The 17509-nt window shown below is 33.2% G+C and overlaps 1 protein-coding gene across 1 annotated transcript in view; it reads right to left on the bottom strand.

Annotated features, from left to right (window-relative positions):
* Nucleotides 1-17509, bottom strand: part of LOC140443776 (D-beta-hydroxybutyrate dehydrogenase, mitochondrial) — a 220077-nt gene that overhangs the window by 62962 nt on the left and 139606 nt on the right. The window contains exon 4 of the mRNA XM_072535215.1: nucleotides 5306-5516. Within this exon, the coding sequence (XP_072391316.1) occupies nucleotides 5306-5516 (211 nt within the window). The remainder of the gene's footprint in view (nucleotides 1-5305; nucleotides 5517-17509) is intronic.

The following is a 17509-nucleotide window of genomic DNA, read 5'->3' as shown; positions in this document are numbered from 1 at the left end:
CCTGCAGACGGTCTTGCCGATTAAAGGGTTTTAAGGTACAAAATTTTTTTGGTACGGTCTTGGGCCATATATAAAATTTTAGTGAGTCTCTGTTTACATTCCACACCACAGAAAAATTCCAGTTACAACTGCGATGTTAAATATGATTATATTTGGTTTATATTTGAACGTCAAGGTCAGTTACGATACGATGTGAAGCGCGTTTGAAAAGAATTATCAGTGCGAATGATGCGAAGACGTGTAGGGGGGTAAGAGGAAACGGTAGAAGCCGGGTACACGGACTGAAGAAGGTCAAATTCAGGTTTGGAATAGACAACACGCGGTATGTGTCGGCGTTAAAAAACCGGCAACTTTGCTGTGAGAAATCAGAAAGACTCAATGTAATGTGTCGGTTTGGAAAAAAGAGTAATAACTGTTTTTGTTTTTATGTCGTCTCTCATCTACCATCTATTAACTTTAAAGGATACCCACATAGTTTCATGGTGTCCGCGTTTTTAAGAAGCCAAGTTCCAAAGTTTGCATCCCAGTGCCCAGCAGCTTTCATCCGCATTTTATTAGTCCCTGGTTGTCATCCCAGGCTATTTCGCAGTTTGGAGATGCATTTGTTTGTGGGACAGAGAATCTAAATCCAGTTCTAACCCCAGAAATTTTTAAAGAAAAAAATAACATTTAGTGAAATTCAGGTATCTTTTTTGTTGAACATTTAAAATAAAAATAGACATTTGCCATAAATAATTGCTTTCGCAGGCTATTTCGCAGTTTGGAGATGCATTTGTTTGTGTGGCAGAGAATCTAAATCCAGTTCTAACCCCAGATATTTTTAAAGAAAAAAAATAACATTTAGTGAAATTCAGGTAATTTTTTTGTTGGACTTTTAAAGTAAAAATAAACTTTTGCCATAAATAATTGCTTTCATAACAGGTTAAGGAATTGTAATGAGAATAAGTAAAATTATAAATGTTAGGGTGTGGCTAAGCTGTCATATTAATTATTCTCAAAGTTTAGAATTTAATATTGACATCCGACAGCTAGTTTTATTTTTTGACATTTGGTACATACCTAATCATAATTGAGGTTTTCTTTTGTTTTTGTTTTTTTTTAAAGGTTAACCTTTATGCATAGTTTAATTTAAAAAGATAAAAAAAAACAGCAGTAAGATAGTAGCAATAGAGATGGAATGTCTGCGAAGATGCTGCAGAGTAACAAGAATGGATAGGAGAAGTAATGACGAAATAAAGCAAAGAACGTCAATAGAAACAGACATAGTAACATACATGGAACAAAAAAAACTAAAGTGGTATGAACATGTAAAAAGAACTAGTTGACAGCAGATGGATAAAGAGAATAACCAAATGGACCCCCATAGGAAGGAGGAAAAGAGGACGACCCCGAAAATCTTGAAGGAACGAAGTAGACGACGCCATAAGTAAGAGAGGCCTAAACGATGGAGAATGGAGAAACAGAGAGAGAGATGGAAACGGTTGAGCGAGGGAAGGCAGTGAATACTGTAGAATCCCTGAATATATATAATTTAAAAAGATATTTCTCATTTGTTATAATTTATTTTTGCTACAAAATATCGTCCAGTAACAATTGTTATACAAGTTCTTATAGTATCTCCAACTTCTAGAGTTTGTAAACAGATAGTAACATAGTAAGTTTATTGTTTTGTTATTTTGTATTTACTTTGTAACAATTTATATAATATTTTTTGTACTATTTATATTTATAACTGTTTGTGGTGAGATAACAATAAATATTTAATTTTTTTCCCTAAACCAATTTGTTTATTTCTTTTAAAAAAAGGTTCTAACCCCTTTTTGTAATTTTTATGAAGGAAGAGCCTTTTTTCATCCAGCAAGAAGATTCTTCTAAGCGGCGTCTACTTTAAAAAGCTTAAGAACTTCTTGTATTGTGTTTGCTCCAGGAGATTCATGTAAGTACCCCTTTTTGTTTCATTTTTGTAGTTACCCTAATTCAGCTTCCTTGTCGTTCACTTATCCACGATCCAGCTCTCCAGAAAAACCCTGAGCAGCCGTTCGTAAACGTTCCGGTTTGTTTTGCTTGCCCAATCTCTAGCCCCATAATTTCTGTAGCCAATTTTCATTCCCTTATAGTAATAATACCCTATGTGGTAGGCAAAATAATCGTTACAATATATATATATATATATATATATATATATATATATATATATATATATATATATATATATATATATATTAGAATTTCAAATTTCTAAAAAAATAAAAAGAAAGTGTTAAAACCAAAATCAAATTACCGACCGACAAAATCGCAACACCCTGTACACAGTAATATTAAGTTTGTAAAATATAAACCAGGGATATTAAGTGTTTTTCCTTATTAGTGAATCATAATAATTGTGTGGAGACAAACTGGACATTCACAGGGAAAAGGACAATAGCGGTTGTTCTACCATTTATGCAGATAAGAATTATGTAAACAAAAAATTTGAATAAAATGATACCTTGTATTGTAAGACGTACCACGAAATATTCGAAAATGTATAAAGTCATAGGATTAGTGAATTTGTTTAGGCAGATATTTACTTATCTTTTTTTCTTAGAAAATTAAACAAATTTTTAAGACCTTTTATAGGAAATATTTGATTGATGGCATTTTGGTAACAGTATGTTTTTATGACAAAATTCAAATTTATTTGGTAGAAAACGGCTGGAATGAGAGGAATATTTGTGCGTTCTGATTGGTTTAGAAAATATAGGGGGAGATTTGAGGTGTCGATGTGAGTTCTGCCAGGAGAAGAAACAGGTATTGTGGTTTGAAGACCTGGAAACGACAATACAGTTTTTCTGATATGACGGTTTTAATTAGGAGAGTTTCCAAAAAGTAAATTTTGATAAAATTTTTTTTTGTTTTTGCGGATAGAGGTCCGTATGTGGTAGTAGGCAAACGAAGTTCAGGAAATAGATGACATACTGTAAGTAAAAAACAGATCTATAGTTTATACTTGACCAAGTCGATCAGTTCAGATATCCTTGTGACTGGAGGAAGGAGTTGTTTCTGGAGTTAGAAGAGTTGGGCAAAGATTAATGCAGTTGTAGAATTGTTTTATCGAAAACGATATACAGAGGAAAGAGCAGGTCACAATCGAATAAGAATAACGTGGAGTCAGCCGTTTTAAAGACAAAAGGTTAGTTTTCTGATTTAGTAAACAGAGACTATTAATCATGACCATCTATTTAGATTAGAATTATTTCTCTTTAATTGTTTCTTTTTCTTAATTAAAAATTAAAGTAAATATAGAATGTTTGAGTCACTTGTAAAAAACTAAATAAAAGAATAAAATGGGAGGTTTTTTATTTTGTTATTGATAATTTTGGTTGTATCATTTAATGAACGCTTGATTTTTCATTATTCTGATTATTGTGTATGGTATATTTTTTACTTAATATTCTAAAACTATAATACTTGATTAATTTTAAAAATATATAACACTTGCTTTGTAATTTTATAGTTTATTTTTTGTAAATGTATTTTCCTATTGTCTACTCTTTCCTCAAGGGCAACTATAAAAAATACTTAGAAGCCACTTTTTCTGTTAAATAGTAAAAGAGCCCCGAGATATCGTATTAAAATATATTTGTTTTGTAAAGGTAAGCTTAAGTAGAAATAAGATCTAACAAATTGTAAAAACATGCATTTAAGTAAATCATTACAACATTATATATATATATATATATATATATATATATATATATATATATATATATATATATATATATATATATATATATATATATATATATATACCGCACATAGAAAGTTTATCAAATATATACAGACAAGCAAAAGCGAAGGGGTAAAAATTTGCACTGGTAGAACAAAGGAATATCCATTGATGGAGAATACCTCAGCCATCTAAGATTTGCAGACGACATCGTTCTGTTTGATAATAATTTTGCAGAACTACAAGAACTTACAAGCGACCTAAATACAGCTAGCAATAAAGTTGGCCTAAAAATGAACTTGACAAAAACAAGAACCCTGTACAACGAGCTAGTAGATGGTCAAGATGTAATCATAAACAACACTGCACTTGAGACAGTAGACAAGTATGTATACCTGGGACAATTAATACATAAATCTGGCTCCTTACTTCCAAAAATCAACAGAAGAATGAACTGGCTTGGACATCTTTTGGTAGAAATGCAGTTATATTCAAATCGAAGATGCCAATAGACCTGAAGAAAAAAGCATCCGATCAGTGTATACTACCAATACTACAAATCATGACGTATGGCTGCGAAACTTGGACACTAAAGAGATAATATCGAAACTCAAAGTCACTCAAAGGTCAATGGGGCGATGCATGCTAGGTATAACAAAGAGAGATCGACAAAGAATATAATGGATCAGAAGGAGAACCAAGGATATTAATGTAATCCATAGAATTCAATCTTTTTAATGGCAGTAAGCGGGACATTTAGCGAGAAGAACTGACAATAGGTGGTCCACTAGAATTACACTGTGGTATCCAAGACGCGTCAAGAGATCAAGAAGACGTCCAAATTTAAGATGGTATTATGACAAAAGGATCCCCTTCAATCGAATTGGGGCCTTCGTCAAGAGTCACAACCTCTCTCTTGATACAAAAGTAAGAATGCTGCCATGCTGCGTCTTCTCTGATCTTTATAGTGTTGAATCGTGAACCTTAAACGAAGATATGTGCAGAAAACTGGAAGCATTTGAGGTGTGGCTATATCGGAGAATGCTTAATATCCCGTCTACTGACCGAGTCACAAATAAGGAGGTCCTCAGAAGAATTAATAAGAAGCAAAAGGTACTGACCACCATCAAATCTCGAAAGTTAAAGTTATTCGGACATATTATGTGAAATTAATCCAGATATACTCTCCTTCAAGTCATCCTGTAAGGAAAAATATTTAGAAAACGAAGTTCAGGAAGAAGAAGAACATCTTGGTTAAAGAACCTCAGAATCTGGTTCAATACAACATCTGTGCAGCTTCTCCGCGCTGCTGCAGATAAGATAAAGATTGGCATGATGATCGCCAACATTCGTAACGGATAGGCACATCAAAAAGAAGAATGACACATAAGGAAACAAGCCAATCGTTGGCAGATATGAAGAATGATTATGTAAGAAAGGCTACACTATAATCGGTAGAATATGCTGAGCATGATGATGATAATGATAATATATATATATATATATATATATATATATATATATATATATATATATATATATATATATATATATATATATATATATTGATACATATATAGCCGTTTTAATTATTACCTCTACTTTTCAGTTCCTTCCTTAAGCACTCAGCCTGAGATTCCAAGGCAGCCAGTAGCCCACAATGAATCCCCCTAACTGGAGATGCAACTCTGCAAAGACCCGATGTAATCATAACGATGCGACCCTTTGCGCGGCGGACAAGAGGAAGCATGATTTGGGTAACTCTTGTTGGTCCAATGAAGTTGATGTCAGCGGCTTTCTTGATTACCTTGAAAAAATAAAATTTAATTAAAGATATATTTTTAATATTCTTAAAATATGTAGAATAATAATAAAAGGAGTTAAAAATAAACAGGAAGTATATATATATATATATATATATATATATATATATATATATATATATTCGGTGCCGTCTAGTGCACATAAATTAAATGTTTTTTAATGATATTTAATGTAAATTGTTCTTTTTGCATACTAAACTTTTTCTACAACTGATATTTGATCAAGAATATATTGTATCTAGTTCAAAATAATTCTAACATTATCGTTAACGGATAGTGAATATAGATAGGAAGAAAATCTATTCTCTCAGATTCATATTCAGAAATGTATATTGCTTTAAATTACAGTAATTGCTTGAAGTAATAGCTCTCCTAATAAACCAAACATTTATTCCCCCATCACCATTAGTCGTCTGTAGGTCTTGTTTGAATATGCATTCAGAGTTAAAGTTAAAGAAGTATTGGACACATGGCACAGCCTTGTTGGATACCAAATTTTTTCCGTCTAGCTTCATTTTCCTTAGTTCATATAACAATTTTTCATGATGGACTTTATCAAATGCCTTCTGGTACCCAATGAAACAGAGATATACTTTTTTCTGTGATCGAGAAGTCTTCTAAACCCAAACTGAGAACCACTTATGTCTATTTCACATTTTTTATAAATTCGATTCTGTATGCTGTTTAAGAATATTTTTAGTTAGTGACTCATTAAGCTAATATAGCTATGAATCTAAGTTAAGGCATTCCTTTGGTATTACAATATAACTCATTCATATATCGGAAGTTAAAAAATGTGCTGTAGTTTTATGTTGTTATTATGAAACGGTTGTTAGTCTATTATGAACTTTAATTACATGAAACAGATGGCGAAAGATTTAGAAACTTGGCAACGGAACATTTGAAAGAATCAGATGTCGTGTTAAAATATGTGATTAGTCTTTTTTTGGCCTCCGAAGACGTAGGCGATTGTTTTGCGATTGATATTGGGGCAATCTTATCCAGACATCCAGCAGGTCAAAAATTTATAAATTTCTTGGCGGAGAACCACATTGCTGAAGACGCCAAATTTTGACCTACCATGTGAGCCGAAAATAGTGCGTCTCTACAAAGAACAACGAATGAATGCCAGAGTTTGCATTAAAAATTCAATTCTTTGTTTTATACTTGCCATCAGAACATTTTCCAATTTTTTGAGGTTTTGAAAAATGTTCAAATAGATACCTATATTAAAGTAAGAAGTAGTAGTATCCCTAAAATAGTATACCGAAAACCAATACGTCGTAAAAGGAATTTCATCGAACATCAAATACGTCTTTTACAGGAAAAAGGTATAACTGCTTTTAAGTTTGCAAAAAATATGTCAAGAAGGCATCCGTATAGTTTTTAAATTGCAGTTTTTTTTTAATGGCATAGACATTAGTCATTCAGCCAGTTGCAATACTGCAACCCTATCCCTAATAGAAAACTAACGGATAATTAATAGAAGAATATACGACAAGGAAACTTACAGGATCACTTATTTCTCGTCTAGGGGCCCATCAAGACATTTTTAGTAGACAAACAAGTAAATTGCAGTTTCTTAAATAAATAAATTGTTTACAACTACATTTCTAATTTCTGGTGTATCTTATACCTCTTTTACTCAAAATTCAAGTTTCAGAAGAAGATTCAATTTCTGGGAATTTCGAAATGGGCGGGAAGCAGTTGATGTACGGGTTTGGGAGCCAATTCGTGTAGAATTAAAGTGGTTTTATAGACTTCGGGAGCAGTTTAGGTGGGCTGTCAGAAACCGCTGCTCGTAATTCAACTTTTTTTCTTTTATAAGTAAGACCTTACCGAGACTTTTTCAACGCTGTACCCTAAATTTAATTTAAGCTAATAGTTACCGAGACATTTTATTTGTTTATAAGCCAAAAAATTGTTTATAATTTTAAAACCTTCCTGGGACCATTTAAATAATTCGATTTTAATTCCATAAAATATGTTAGATAGGTTAAGTACGTTTTTATAAGTAAAAAAATTGGCAAACTTCTTTATGATCTAGTTTTTGTTGTGAAATATTTTGAAAAAATTAAATTTTTTAAATAAATTTAGACTACAAAATTCTTCTTCTTCTTCTTCTTTTTATATAGACATGACTCTGTCTGTTTTTCAATGTGCTTACTCCAGTAAGTTGTCGTCCATTGTTTTCGTGGTTTTCCTACTGATCGTCTTCCTATTGGGGAACCGTCTCTTGCCGTCTTTACTACTCTATTTGTTGTTATTCGGCTTATATGATCATTCCATTCTACTCTTCTATTTCTTATCCAGTTCTTGATGTTCTCCACCTTGCATCTACGTCGTATACCTGTACTTCTAGCTCTGTCCCATAGTGTCTTACCATCAATTTTTCTACGTGTTTTCATATTTGCTATTTATAACATCCTTTCTGTCCTCTCTGTGCTGTTTTGTAAATTCTGCCTTTCGTTTCTTTCCCGTTATTTGTATTTCTCCATATTGTTTTATTTAGGCAGCCTGCAGCTCTGTTTGCTCTACCCAGTTGATCTTCCACTTCGGTTTCGAGCTTTCCGTAGCTAGATAATGTGATGCGTAGATATTTAAACGCCATTACTTGTTCTATTATCTGACCTTCCAGCTCCAATTTAAAGCTTAGTAAATTTGCTGTTGTAACCATGCATTTTGTCTTTTTTGGGGAAATTAACATGTTCAATTTTCTGGCGGTTATATTAAATTGGTGCAGCATACGTTGTATATCATCCTCACTTTGAGCGAGTAGTATTGCGTCGTTTGCATAGCAGATTATTTTAAGTTGTTTTCCTCCTATTTGGTATCCTTTTTTAGTTCTTAGTTTTTTTATTCATCATTCAATCTTCGCTTATCCACTGCTGGACATAGATCTCCCTCATAATTTTCCATCTATTTCGATCTTGTGCCTCTTGCATCCAATTCCTATGACAACGTTTTAGATCGTCAGTCCAACGTGTTGGTGGACGACCTCTACTTCGGTAGGCATCATCTCTTGGTCTCCATTCCAGTATCCGCTTTGTCCATCTATTGTCTGTCATTCGAGCCACGTGACCTGCCCAGTTCCATTTTAGTGTTGCTACTCTCTCTACTGCATCAGCCACTCCTGTTCTTTGTCGTAGCTGGCGATTTGGGATCTTGTCTCGTAGTGAAACGCCCAACATAGCACGCTCCATCGCCCTTTGACACACACGGATCTTTTGAACTGTTCTCCTTGTCATGGTCAACGTTTCGGCACCGTAAGTTAACACTGGCAAAACACACTGATTAAACGTTTTTCTTTTAAGGCATATTGGTATATCAGACTATTTGAAAATATGGTTCAGCTTGCCGAAGGCTGCCCAAGTCAATCTTATACGACGGAGAAGCTCAACGGTTTGGTTATCTTTTCCTATGCGAATCTCATGACCTAGGTATTTATAGGCCATTACCTGGTCTATGGATCTTGTTCCTACGCATATATCTTCGCTGACTACAAGATTTGTCATCATCTGGGTTTTAGATATATTTATTTTCAATCCCCCTTCTAGCGAGGAAAGGTAGAGCTGATTTAAAAGTTCTTTGGCCTCATCTATCCTATCAGCTATTAGTACAATATCATCTGCAAACCTTATATGGCTAAGCTTTTCTCCGTTTATGTTTATGCTCTTGTCGGTCAGTTTTGCCCTTTTACATATATATTCCAAAAGCGTAGTGAACAGTTTCGGCGATATGGTGTCCCCCTGGCGTACTCCACGTTGTATCGGAAATTTCTGGGTTTGACGATCACCCACTCTAACACTGGCTGTTGCGTTTTGGTATATATGTTTAATTATATTTATATACCGATAGTCAATTCGGCATTCTGTCAAGGCTTCCAACATTTTTTGTTGATTTACGGTGTCGAATGCCTTTTCATAGTCGACAAATATTAAAGCTAGTGGTTTATTATATTCAGTGCATTTTTCTATAAGATTTTTTATTACCAGTAGGTGATCGTTTGTTCCATAGCCTTTTCTAAAACCCGCCTGTTCTATGGGCTGATAAAATTCCAATTTATTTTCTAGTCGTTTCGTAATTATTTTTGTAAATAGTTTATAAATATGTGAAAGTAGACTTATGGGCCTGTAATTCCTGAGGTCGGTAGCATCCCCTTTTTTATGAAGTATGATAATTTCTGCGTTATACCACTGGGTTGGTGTTATTGCTTCCTGCAAACATCTAGTGAACAGTTTGGCAAGGACCTGTCATAATCTTTTTCCAGCCACCTTCAAGGCATCTGCCACTATTTCATCGCCTCCGGGGGACTTATAGTTTTTTTATTCTTTCGTCCATAATCAGGTTAAATAATAGAGGACTTAGGGAATCTCCCTGTCTTATCCCATTGCCAGCTTTAATAGGGTCGGTTAGTTCTTCTTCTACTTTTACTTTTATTGTGTTGTTTTGGTAGATATTTTCGATCGTTTTCATAATTTCTAGAGCATATAGTAAGTGAATAACGTCTTTTAATTCGACCCGGTCAAATGCCTTTGTAAGTTCAACGAAACATAGATATGCCGGTTTGTTGTATTCTAATGATTTTTCTTGCACTTGCCTCATTGTAAATATAGCGTCGGTGCATGATCTCCCGACCTACAACCTTGTTGTTCTTTTGCTAGTGTTATAATTTTATTCAATTTATTTGTTATCACTTTGGTTGTTAATTTTAGTGTTGTGTTTAATAAATTAATTTCTCTGTAATTTTCCGGGTCCGATTTGTCTCCCTTTTTGAAGAGAGGTATAAGGATGCTTGATCTCCATTCTTGAGGAATTCTGTTTTGTTCTATTATTTTTTGGATTAGTTTTAATAGTTGTTTGGTCAGATCTGGTGCTCCTTACTTTAGGATTTTGTTCGGTATTCGGTCCTCTCATGGTGATTTTCTATTTTTTAATTTCCTTAATGCTTTCTTTGCCTCTTCCCCCTAAATATTTATTTCTTCGTTTCTCGTTACCTCTGGTGTTGGTGGTTCATTATCGTTAGCTTTAGCAAATAGGGATCGAAAGTAGTCTACCCATGTTTCCTTCTGAATGTGTTTCGTTTTATTAGTTCGTTTATCTTTTTTCTTTGTCCTCTGATCATTCTTCATATTTCTTTTTGTGTTCCGTAGAAATCGTGTTCCATCTGTTTTGAGCAACTTTGCCAGTGTTACTTTTTTATTTGTCTAACTAAAGTATTCGTTTTATTGTGGTTGGTATCATAGTGGTTGTATGCCTGTGGTTTGTTGTGTTTTGTATTGTAAAAAGGCTTTCTTCTTTTCTTTACATTTGGTCTTCACTTCCTCTCTAAACCATGGTGTTTTCTTTTTTGATATGTTAGTGTTTGTTACTTTCCTCTCTCCAAGTGATTCGGTTGCTGCGTTAATTATGTTATTTTTGAGTTTTTTCCAGCTTTCATCGATGTTATCGTTTTCTGATATTTTATTCCCTTCGATTTTCTCTGATATTCTTTTCCTATATAATTATTCCGTGGATTCCGTATTTAGTTCTTCGATTTTGATTTTTGTTTGTGTTGGCGCCGCTCTCTTGGGTGGGAAGTATTTCATAATGATTCTTATTTAACATAATACTAGGCTATGGTCACTACCTACATCTGCTGAGTTGAGGCATCTTACGTCGATTATTTTCAATGGATGTGTATCTCTGTTGGTTATAACATAATCTATCATAGATCTTTATCCACGGGTGTTATTAAATGTATATTTGTGTTGGTCTTTGTGGTCAAAAAATGTGTTGTTTATTCTTAGTTCGTTATTCGTGCAGAAGTTGATCATCAGTTCTCCATTTTCGTTTTTAACATTTTCGTTTCGTTTTTGTTTAATGCCAGGTATTACTTGATTGCCTATTCGAGCGTTTAAATCCTCCAATATTATCATATTTCCTCTGACTTGATCTACTAATTATTGTAATTGGTCGTAAAACGCTTCCCTTGTTGTTTGAGGCTTGTTATTTTCTGGGCCGTATACTCCGATGATGTTCAGGAGTACGTATTAGTGATGTTTAGATTGCAAAATTAATATGTGAAATTTATTAAATCGTTTGTAATAAATTTAGAGGACTGTTTTACTATGATAAAAAGGTTTTCTAAACGAACTATGAAGGTTCTTACTGTAATTTAAGTAGTTGAAATACATTGAATAAGAAAAACTTGTTTTCTTCTTCCTGTTTTGTATTTATTGGCATTTTGCGGCAACGGTAATTAATTAAAACCTTTTTAACCAGCGGTATCTTATATAAAAATTATTTGTCGTTATTTTATTTAATTATACTTTGCTTCAAAATGAATTTATTTAAAGTTATAAGCAAAGAAACTAGAAAAAAATCGATGTTTTTAGTAATTTTTAAATATTTTTATTTTTTCATTAATGTTCTCGATCTATTTGAGAGGGAGGATGGGTCAATTACTATTACTGAATTTATCACCTAACACCTAACTATTTCTGCAAAAATCCGAATGTCATATCTAGCATCCAAATTTAGTCGATTTTTTACTGATACGCCCTGGTCTACTTAATAATCATGAAAATAAGGAAAAAAATAACATCAGGACGCGCTATAAATTCATTTTCTCTCAACGGTTTATTTGGACTTGGTTATAAATACATTAAACATAAATGAAATATAAATTCCAGTCCCGACTTGATTTTCTAATAAATTATAATCAACAATAGATAAGGTTTGAATACAAATTGGCAATAACGATTTCAAAATATGATTGAACAATTTTGCAAGAATTTGCAGCTGTTGGTACTAAATTTCGGTTTGAATTTTCAGATGGTTTGCAGATATCTATATTTAATTCCACTAACATTATTTCCGTTCAGTCTAAAGGTGACACAATTAGGTAACACTGACCGTGGCCACAGTTGTTTTAGATGAGCTAGAATCAGAAATACTGGAGCATGTTATTTCTTAAGAGTTTATATTTTTAACACTCATATTTTATTTTTAAATGGGTGACCGATTCGACCAATACTTGGTTAAAACTTACGTTATAAATAAAATATGCCACACTAAAGCTTTATAAATTTGTTCAACACACGACGATCGATTATTAAAGTGTCAGCACACTTATCTGCGAAGTAAATTGAACATTATGGCAAGAAGTAATCCATTAAGTGCCAAAAAGTTGTTTTTTATTTTCAGGTATTTCTTATAACAAAAGTTGGATGTATCAATAACAGTATTACTACATCGAATTTTATATTTTCTTATACAGGAGAAAATTGATACGACTGTTTAAGTTTTATGTGGCTTTCGTTATATAAATAAACAATGATATTTTGTCGAAAAATATGGAACTAAATTTATTATTATATAATAGATAAATATGTTTACTGGTGCAAAGATTCTTGGCATCTTAGTCATCTCCAATCAGTAGGGCAAGCCATATTTAAACTAACACCAATGTTTGTAACCATTAACCGATCCATCCAAAGAAACAGTGGGTATTAATGGGTAGATAGGTAGATAAATAGATTTAGAGAGGTGGCCTTTAGACCTCTTTAACTGCGGCCTTTTCAGATCTATTATCTATTTAAAAAGTCTAATAGCTTCGAGACTGTACCTTCCGTGTGGCTATTTGCCGGTGGATTTTCTTCTCCTAATGCAAAGAAATTCACATTTGCCAGACTGTCATACTGACATAGAATGTGCTTTGCTGTTTCTTCTTCGAGGTGACAAAATATGCACAGATCATCATCTAATAATCCCATCTGCTTCAAGTGCATATTCAGCTTACAGTGCCCTGTTAGAACACCTACTATGGCTTTGACAGTTTTCCTGTCTTTTCTTATTAGATCTGCAGTAAATTTGGCGAATGTTCTGTAATGAACTGTTTCGCCTGTCTTTGTCCTGGTATTCCACCATTCCAGAGATTTGTGGGCTACCCATTTCCTTGTAGCCGTTCTTGTTACGGTCTCTGCAATGCCGCAAAAGGGTTTCGGTCTAATGAATGACATTGATGAGCCTTGTTTAGCCATTTCATCTGCTTTTTCATTGCCCTTATAACCCTCGTACGTCGAGTCGTCTCCTAGTTTATTTAGGGCATACACACAATGCCATACTATAGTTGGTTCGCTATATTTACGCGGGTTTCGGATTAACAAAATTATGCTAATGACTCATTGATAACCAGTTGCAGTAAACGACTTCCCAGAAAATTAGGTAAAAACTGCATTAATGGTCATATTTTAAAATACATTAAAATAACATTAGGGTAGGTATAAATTTGTTACAATATTGCAGTTGAATTGATTCTTTGCCAGTGTTGACATTATACGTTTGGTGGAAATATTTAAAAATGCCTAGACGTGTGTTAGATGTAGATAGTCTAATTTGTAGTGTACATAAGTATTTTACGGATGAAAAAAAAATGGCGGTCCTTTAAAATCGGTAATGTCTGTTCAACAACGCGTATGTGATGCTCTAGGAATTAGTGAAACCAAACTAAGAGGAGTATTACAAAATCGCAATAATGAACGGCCGAAAGAAGATCACCGAAAAACTCGCCTATCATTGAAAACGAAAGATATTCCAGATGAAAAAAAATTTGAAATTCGTGATACCATTTATCGAATGCGAGCCAACAAGGAACATGTGACCTTAAATACAATTCTCTCGGAATTAAAAGATAGAAAATTTGACGAAATTGGCAGAACAAGTCTATGACAAGTGATACATAATTTGGGTTTCAAATTTTAAAAGGAGGATAACAGAAAAGCCCTTTGTAAAAGAAGTTCTGTTGTGCATAAAAGAATTAACTTTCTAAGAAAATATTCTAAATTAAAAGAAGAAAGGGCAAATTTTATATATTTAGACGAAACATGGATATTTTCTAGGGGTGCAACCAAGCGAATACGGCAAGATGATAACGTAAAGTCTATCAAACATACTGATGGAGAAGGGAAGCGACACATAATTTTACATGCAGGAGGGAAATCGGGTTTTATAGAAGGTGCTGATTTAATATTTTCATCTAAATCAAAATCAAGTGACTATCACGATAATATGACCACAGAAATGTTTGTAAAATGGTTACATGAAAAACTTCTCCCAGGTTTAAGTGAGCCCAGCGTAATTATTTTAGACAATGCACCTTACCATTCTGAAGTATTAAACAAAAGTCCAACGAATTCTTGGACTGTTAATAAAATTAAAGAATGGTTGACAAAGGAACATATACCATTTACACAACATATTTTAAAATCAGAATTATTACGCTTGGCAAATATCCACGCAAAACCAAAAACCTTTGTTGTGGATCAGATTATTGAAAGTTACGGTCATCAAGTTTTACGTCTGCCACCGTATCATTGCCAGATTAATCCCATTTAATATATATGGGGAATAGCAAAACAATATTATGACAACCATATTGGGCCTAACGGTTATAGCGACGACGCAGTTCGGGAAACTTGACGAAAGGCATTTTCAATTGTAACTCCAGAAGTGTGGTGCAACTGTATATTCAAGTACGAGAAACTAATAGAAGATTGGTGGACTGGTGAAAATAAAATAAACGAAATAAGTCCATTAATTAATATTTAAATGGGAATAAGCCACAATTAAAGGTTAAAATACATTTATTGACGTTTCAATTTCCACTTCGGAAATCGTTCTCAAAATACAAAAGTTTGTATTTTGAGAACGATTTCCGAAGTGGAAATTGAAACGTCAATAAATGTATTTTAACCTTTAATTGTGGCTTATTCCCATTTAAATATTAATTAATTTAAAATGCCACAAGAAAATAGCTTCAGAACAATATTATGAAATAAGTCCAATCATAATAACAATTAATGGTGATAACAGTGATGATGATGACGATTATGATATTTTTGATGATAATGACTGATTTTCATTTTTGTTGGCAAGTTAAATTTTTTTATTTTTCATTAGAAATTCTCTCCATGGAACAAATATACATAGACCATATTTTCTGTGTGAAGTGTAATATAAAATTATTGTTAGGTTTATATTAGCCACATTAGACTCCATTAATGAAGTAATTATTCTTATTATACTGTCAATTATATAAAAGATTTTCCATTATTATTTAATAAAAAAGTTATGGATTATTTTTCATTTCATTTGACCAGTTGATATTTTGATATTTCCCCAAAGAGCAGGTAATTAAAACTGGGTACTTACAATAAAATTTTTAATCCGAAACCCGCGTAAATATAGCGAACCGACTATAGCTTAGAGTTGACCTCTAGAGAATTGAGTACTTTAAGCGCTGCCTGACTATCTGTGAAGATGGCAACTGAACGGAACGTTCTTTCCTGCCATTCTTTCATTAGTAACAATATAACTACCTACATTGGGAGCCAATGTAGACCCATTAAACTTACAACTTTCGGAGGTAGTTATATTGTTACCCCTTGGCACCCACTGTTTCTGACGGGTCATTCAATGGTTACACATTGGAGGATAACATGGATCATGGGAGCGAAAATTTTTTAATTAAGTACTCCTCATCATTCCCATCCGGTTCTTCCTTAAGCAGCTCCCTGAAATGCTCTTGCCATCTATCTAGCTCCTCTTGTTTATCTCTTACCAGATGCCCTCCTTTACTTTTAAATTTTTTTTTCTTATGCCTTGGTCGCTGCCCTTTATTGTCTCCTCGTAGAACTTTCTCACATTTTTATTAATGTAATGTTCGTCAATCTCTTGGAGCTTTTTATTTCTTATGCCCCTTTTCTTCCTCCTACACGCTTTTTTCGCGTGTCTTCTCTTTGCTTCATATTCTTTGCTGTTTTCGTATATTTACATATCCAAAGTTAGCTAAGGTAGCACAGAAATACCTATATATTAAAGCCACGTTTGTTCCTAGGAAGCAGTTGTTTTAGAAGGCAAAAACCACTGCCATTAAATCAAGAAACATGGGAAATACAAACCATGGGACGAACATCTATTGGAAGAGTCAGGAAAACTCCATAACCACCTCAATTTGCGATAAGAACAGTAAACACTAAGAAATCTGCACAGATAACTTTCACGACCAGACATACCTTGTGTTCTCAAGTTACAATTAACAATCGATCCATCCCAATGAAGAATGACGTCAAATATTTGGGTCTAGGTACATCTTGACCAAAAGTTAACGTAAAAGGCACACATCCGAGCAAAAAAACAACAACTAAATATCAAAACCCAACAAATAAACTGGCTCATTGGCTAAAAATCACAATAAGCACTGGACCACAAGCTAACGATATACAAAACTGTACTGAAACCTAGTATGTACTACTACTGAAACCTAGAAACTGTATCTAGTCATAAAGTATAGAATTGTGAGGATATGCAAAACTTTCTAATACCAAAATCTTACACATATAAACATGTGAGACAAAAGTTAGAATATCTCGGACATGTAATGAGAAACGGCACTAGATATAGATTACTGAAAATAATCCTTCAAGGTAAAGTAGGTATTCAGAAAGCGAGGAATTGGAAGAAGAAGAATATCATGGTTAAAATACCTGAGGAAATGGTTCTCTACAACAACTAATCTAATTAAAGCATCAGTTAATAAAATAATTACAGCCAGAATGATCGTCAATATTCGAAACGAATAGACACCAAAAGAAGAAGGTGAATCGGCACATTCTGGTACAACTACAAACTATCATCATCAATAAATTTATTTAACAATCAGAATGTAACGAGTAGAGTGTAAATAAACGGTAAATAAAAACGTTTGAGGGAAGCGTATGTTTAACAGTAGATGCAACGAGATTCAGGGCTTCAGATTATATATAGTTAGGAGTGATGCATTTGTAAAAAATATTTGTATTTAAATATTTTCCTAACGTAACTAATTCAACAATCATTATAGTGTTTTATTTTACTTTAATATAACATTGACATAAATCTAATATTAATAAATAATTTTAAATTTCCTATTTTTTTTTTTTTTTTTTTTTATTAA

Source organism: Diabrotica undecimpunctata, chromosome 6 (assembly GCF_040954645.1).
Source record: "Diabrotica undecimpunctata isolate CICGRU chromosome 6, icDiaUnde3, whole genome shotgun sequence".
Classification (NCBI taxonomy): Eukaryota; Metazoa; Arthropoda; class Insecta; order Coleoptera; family Chrysomelidae; genus Diabrotica; species Diabrotica undecimpunctata.
The sequence above is the reverse complement of the archived record's forward strand: the minus strand, read 5'-3'. Positions and strand labels throughout refer to the sequence as shown.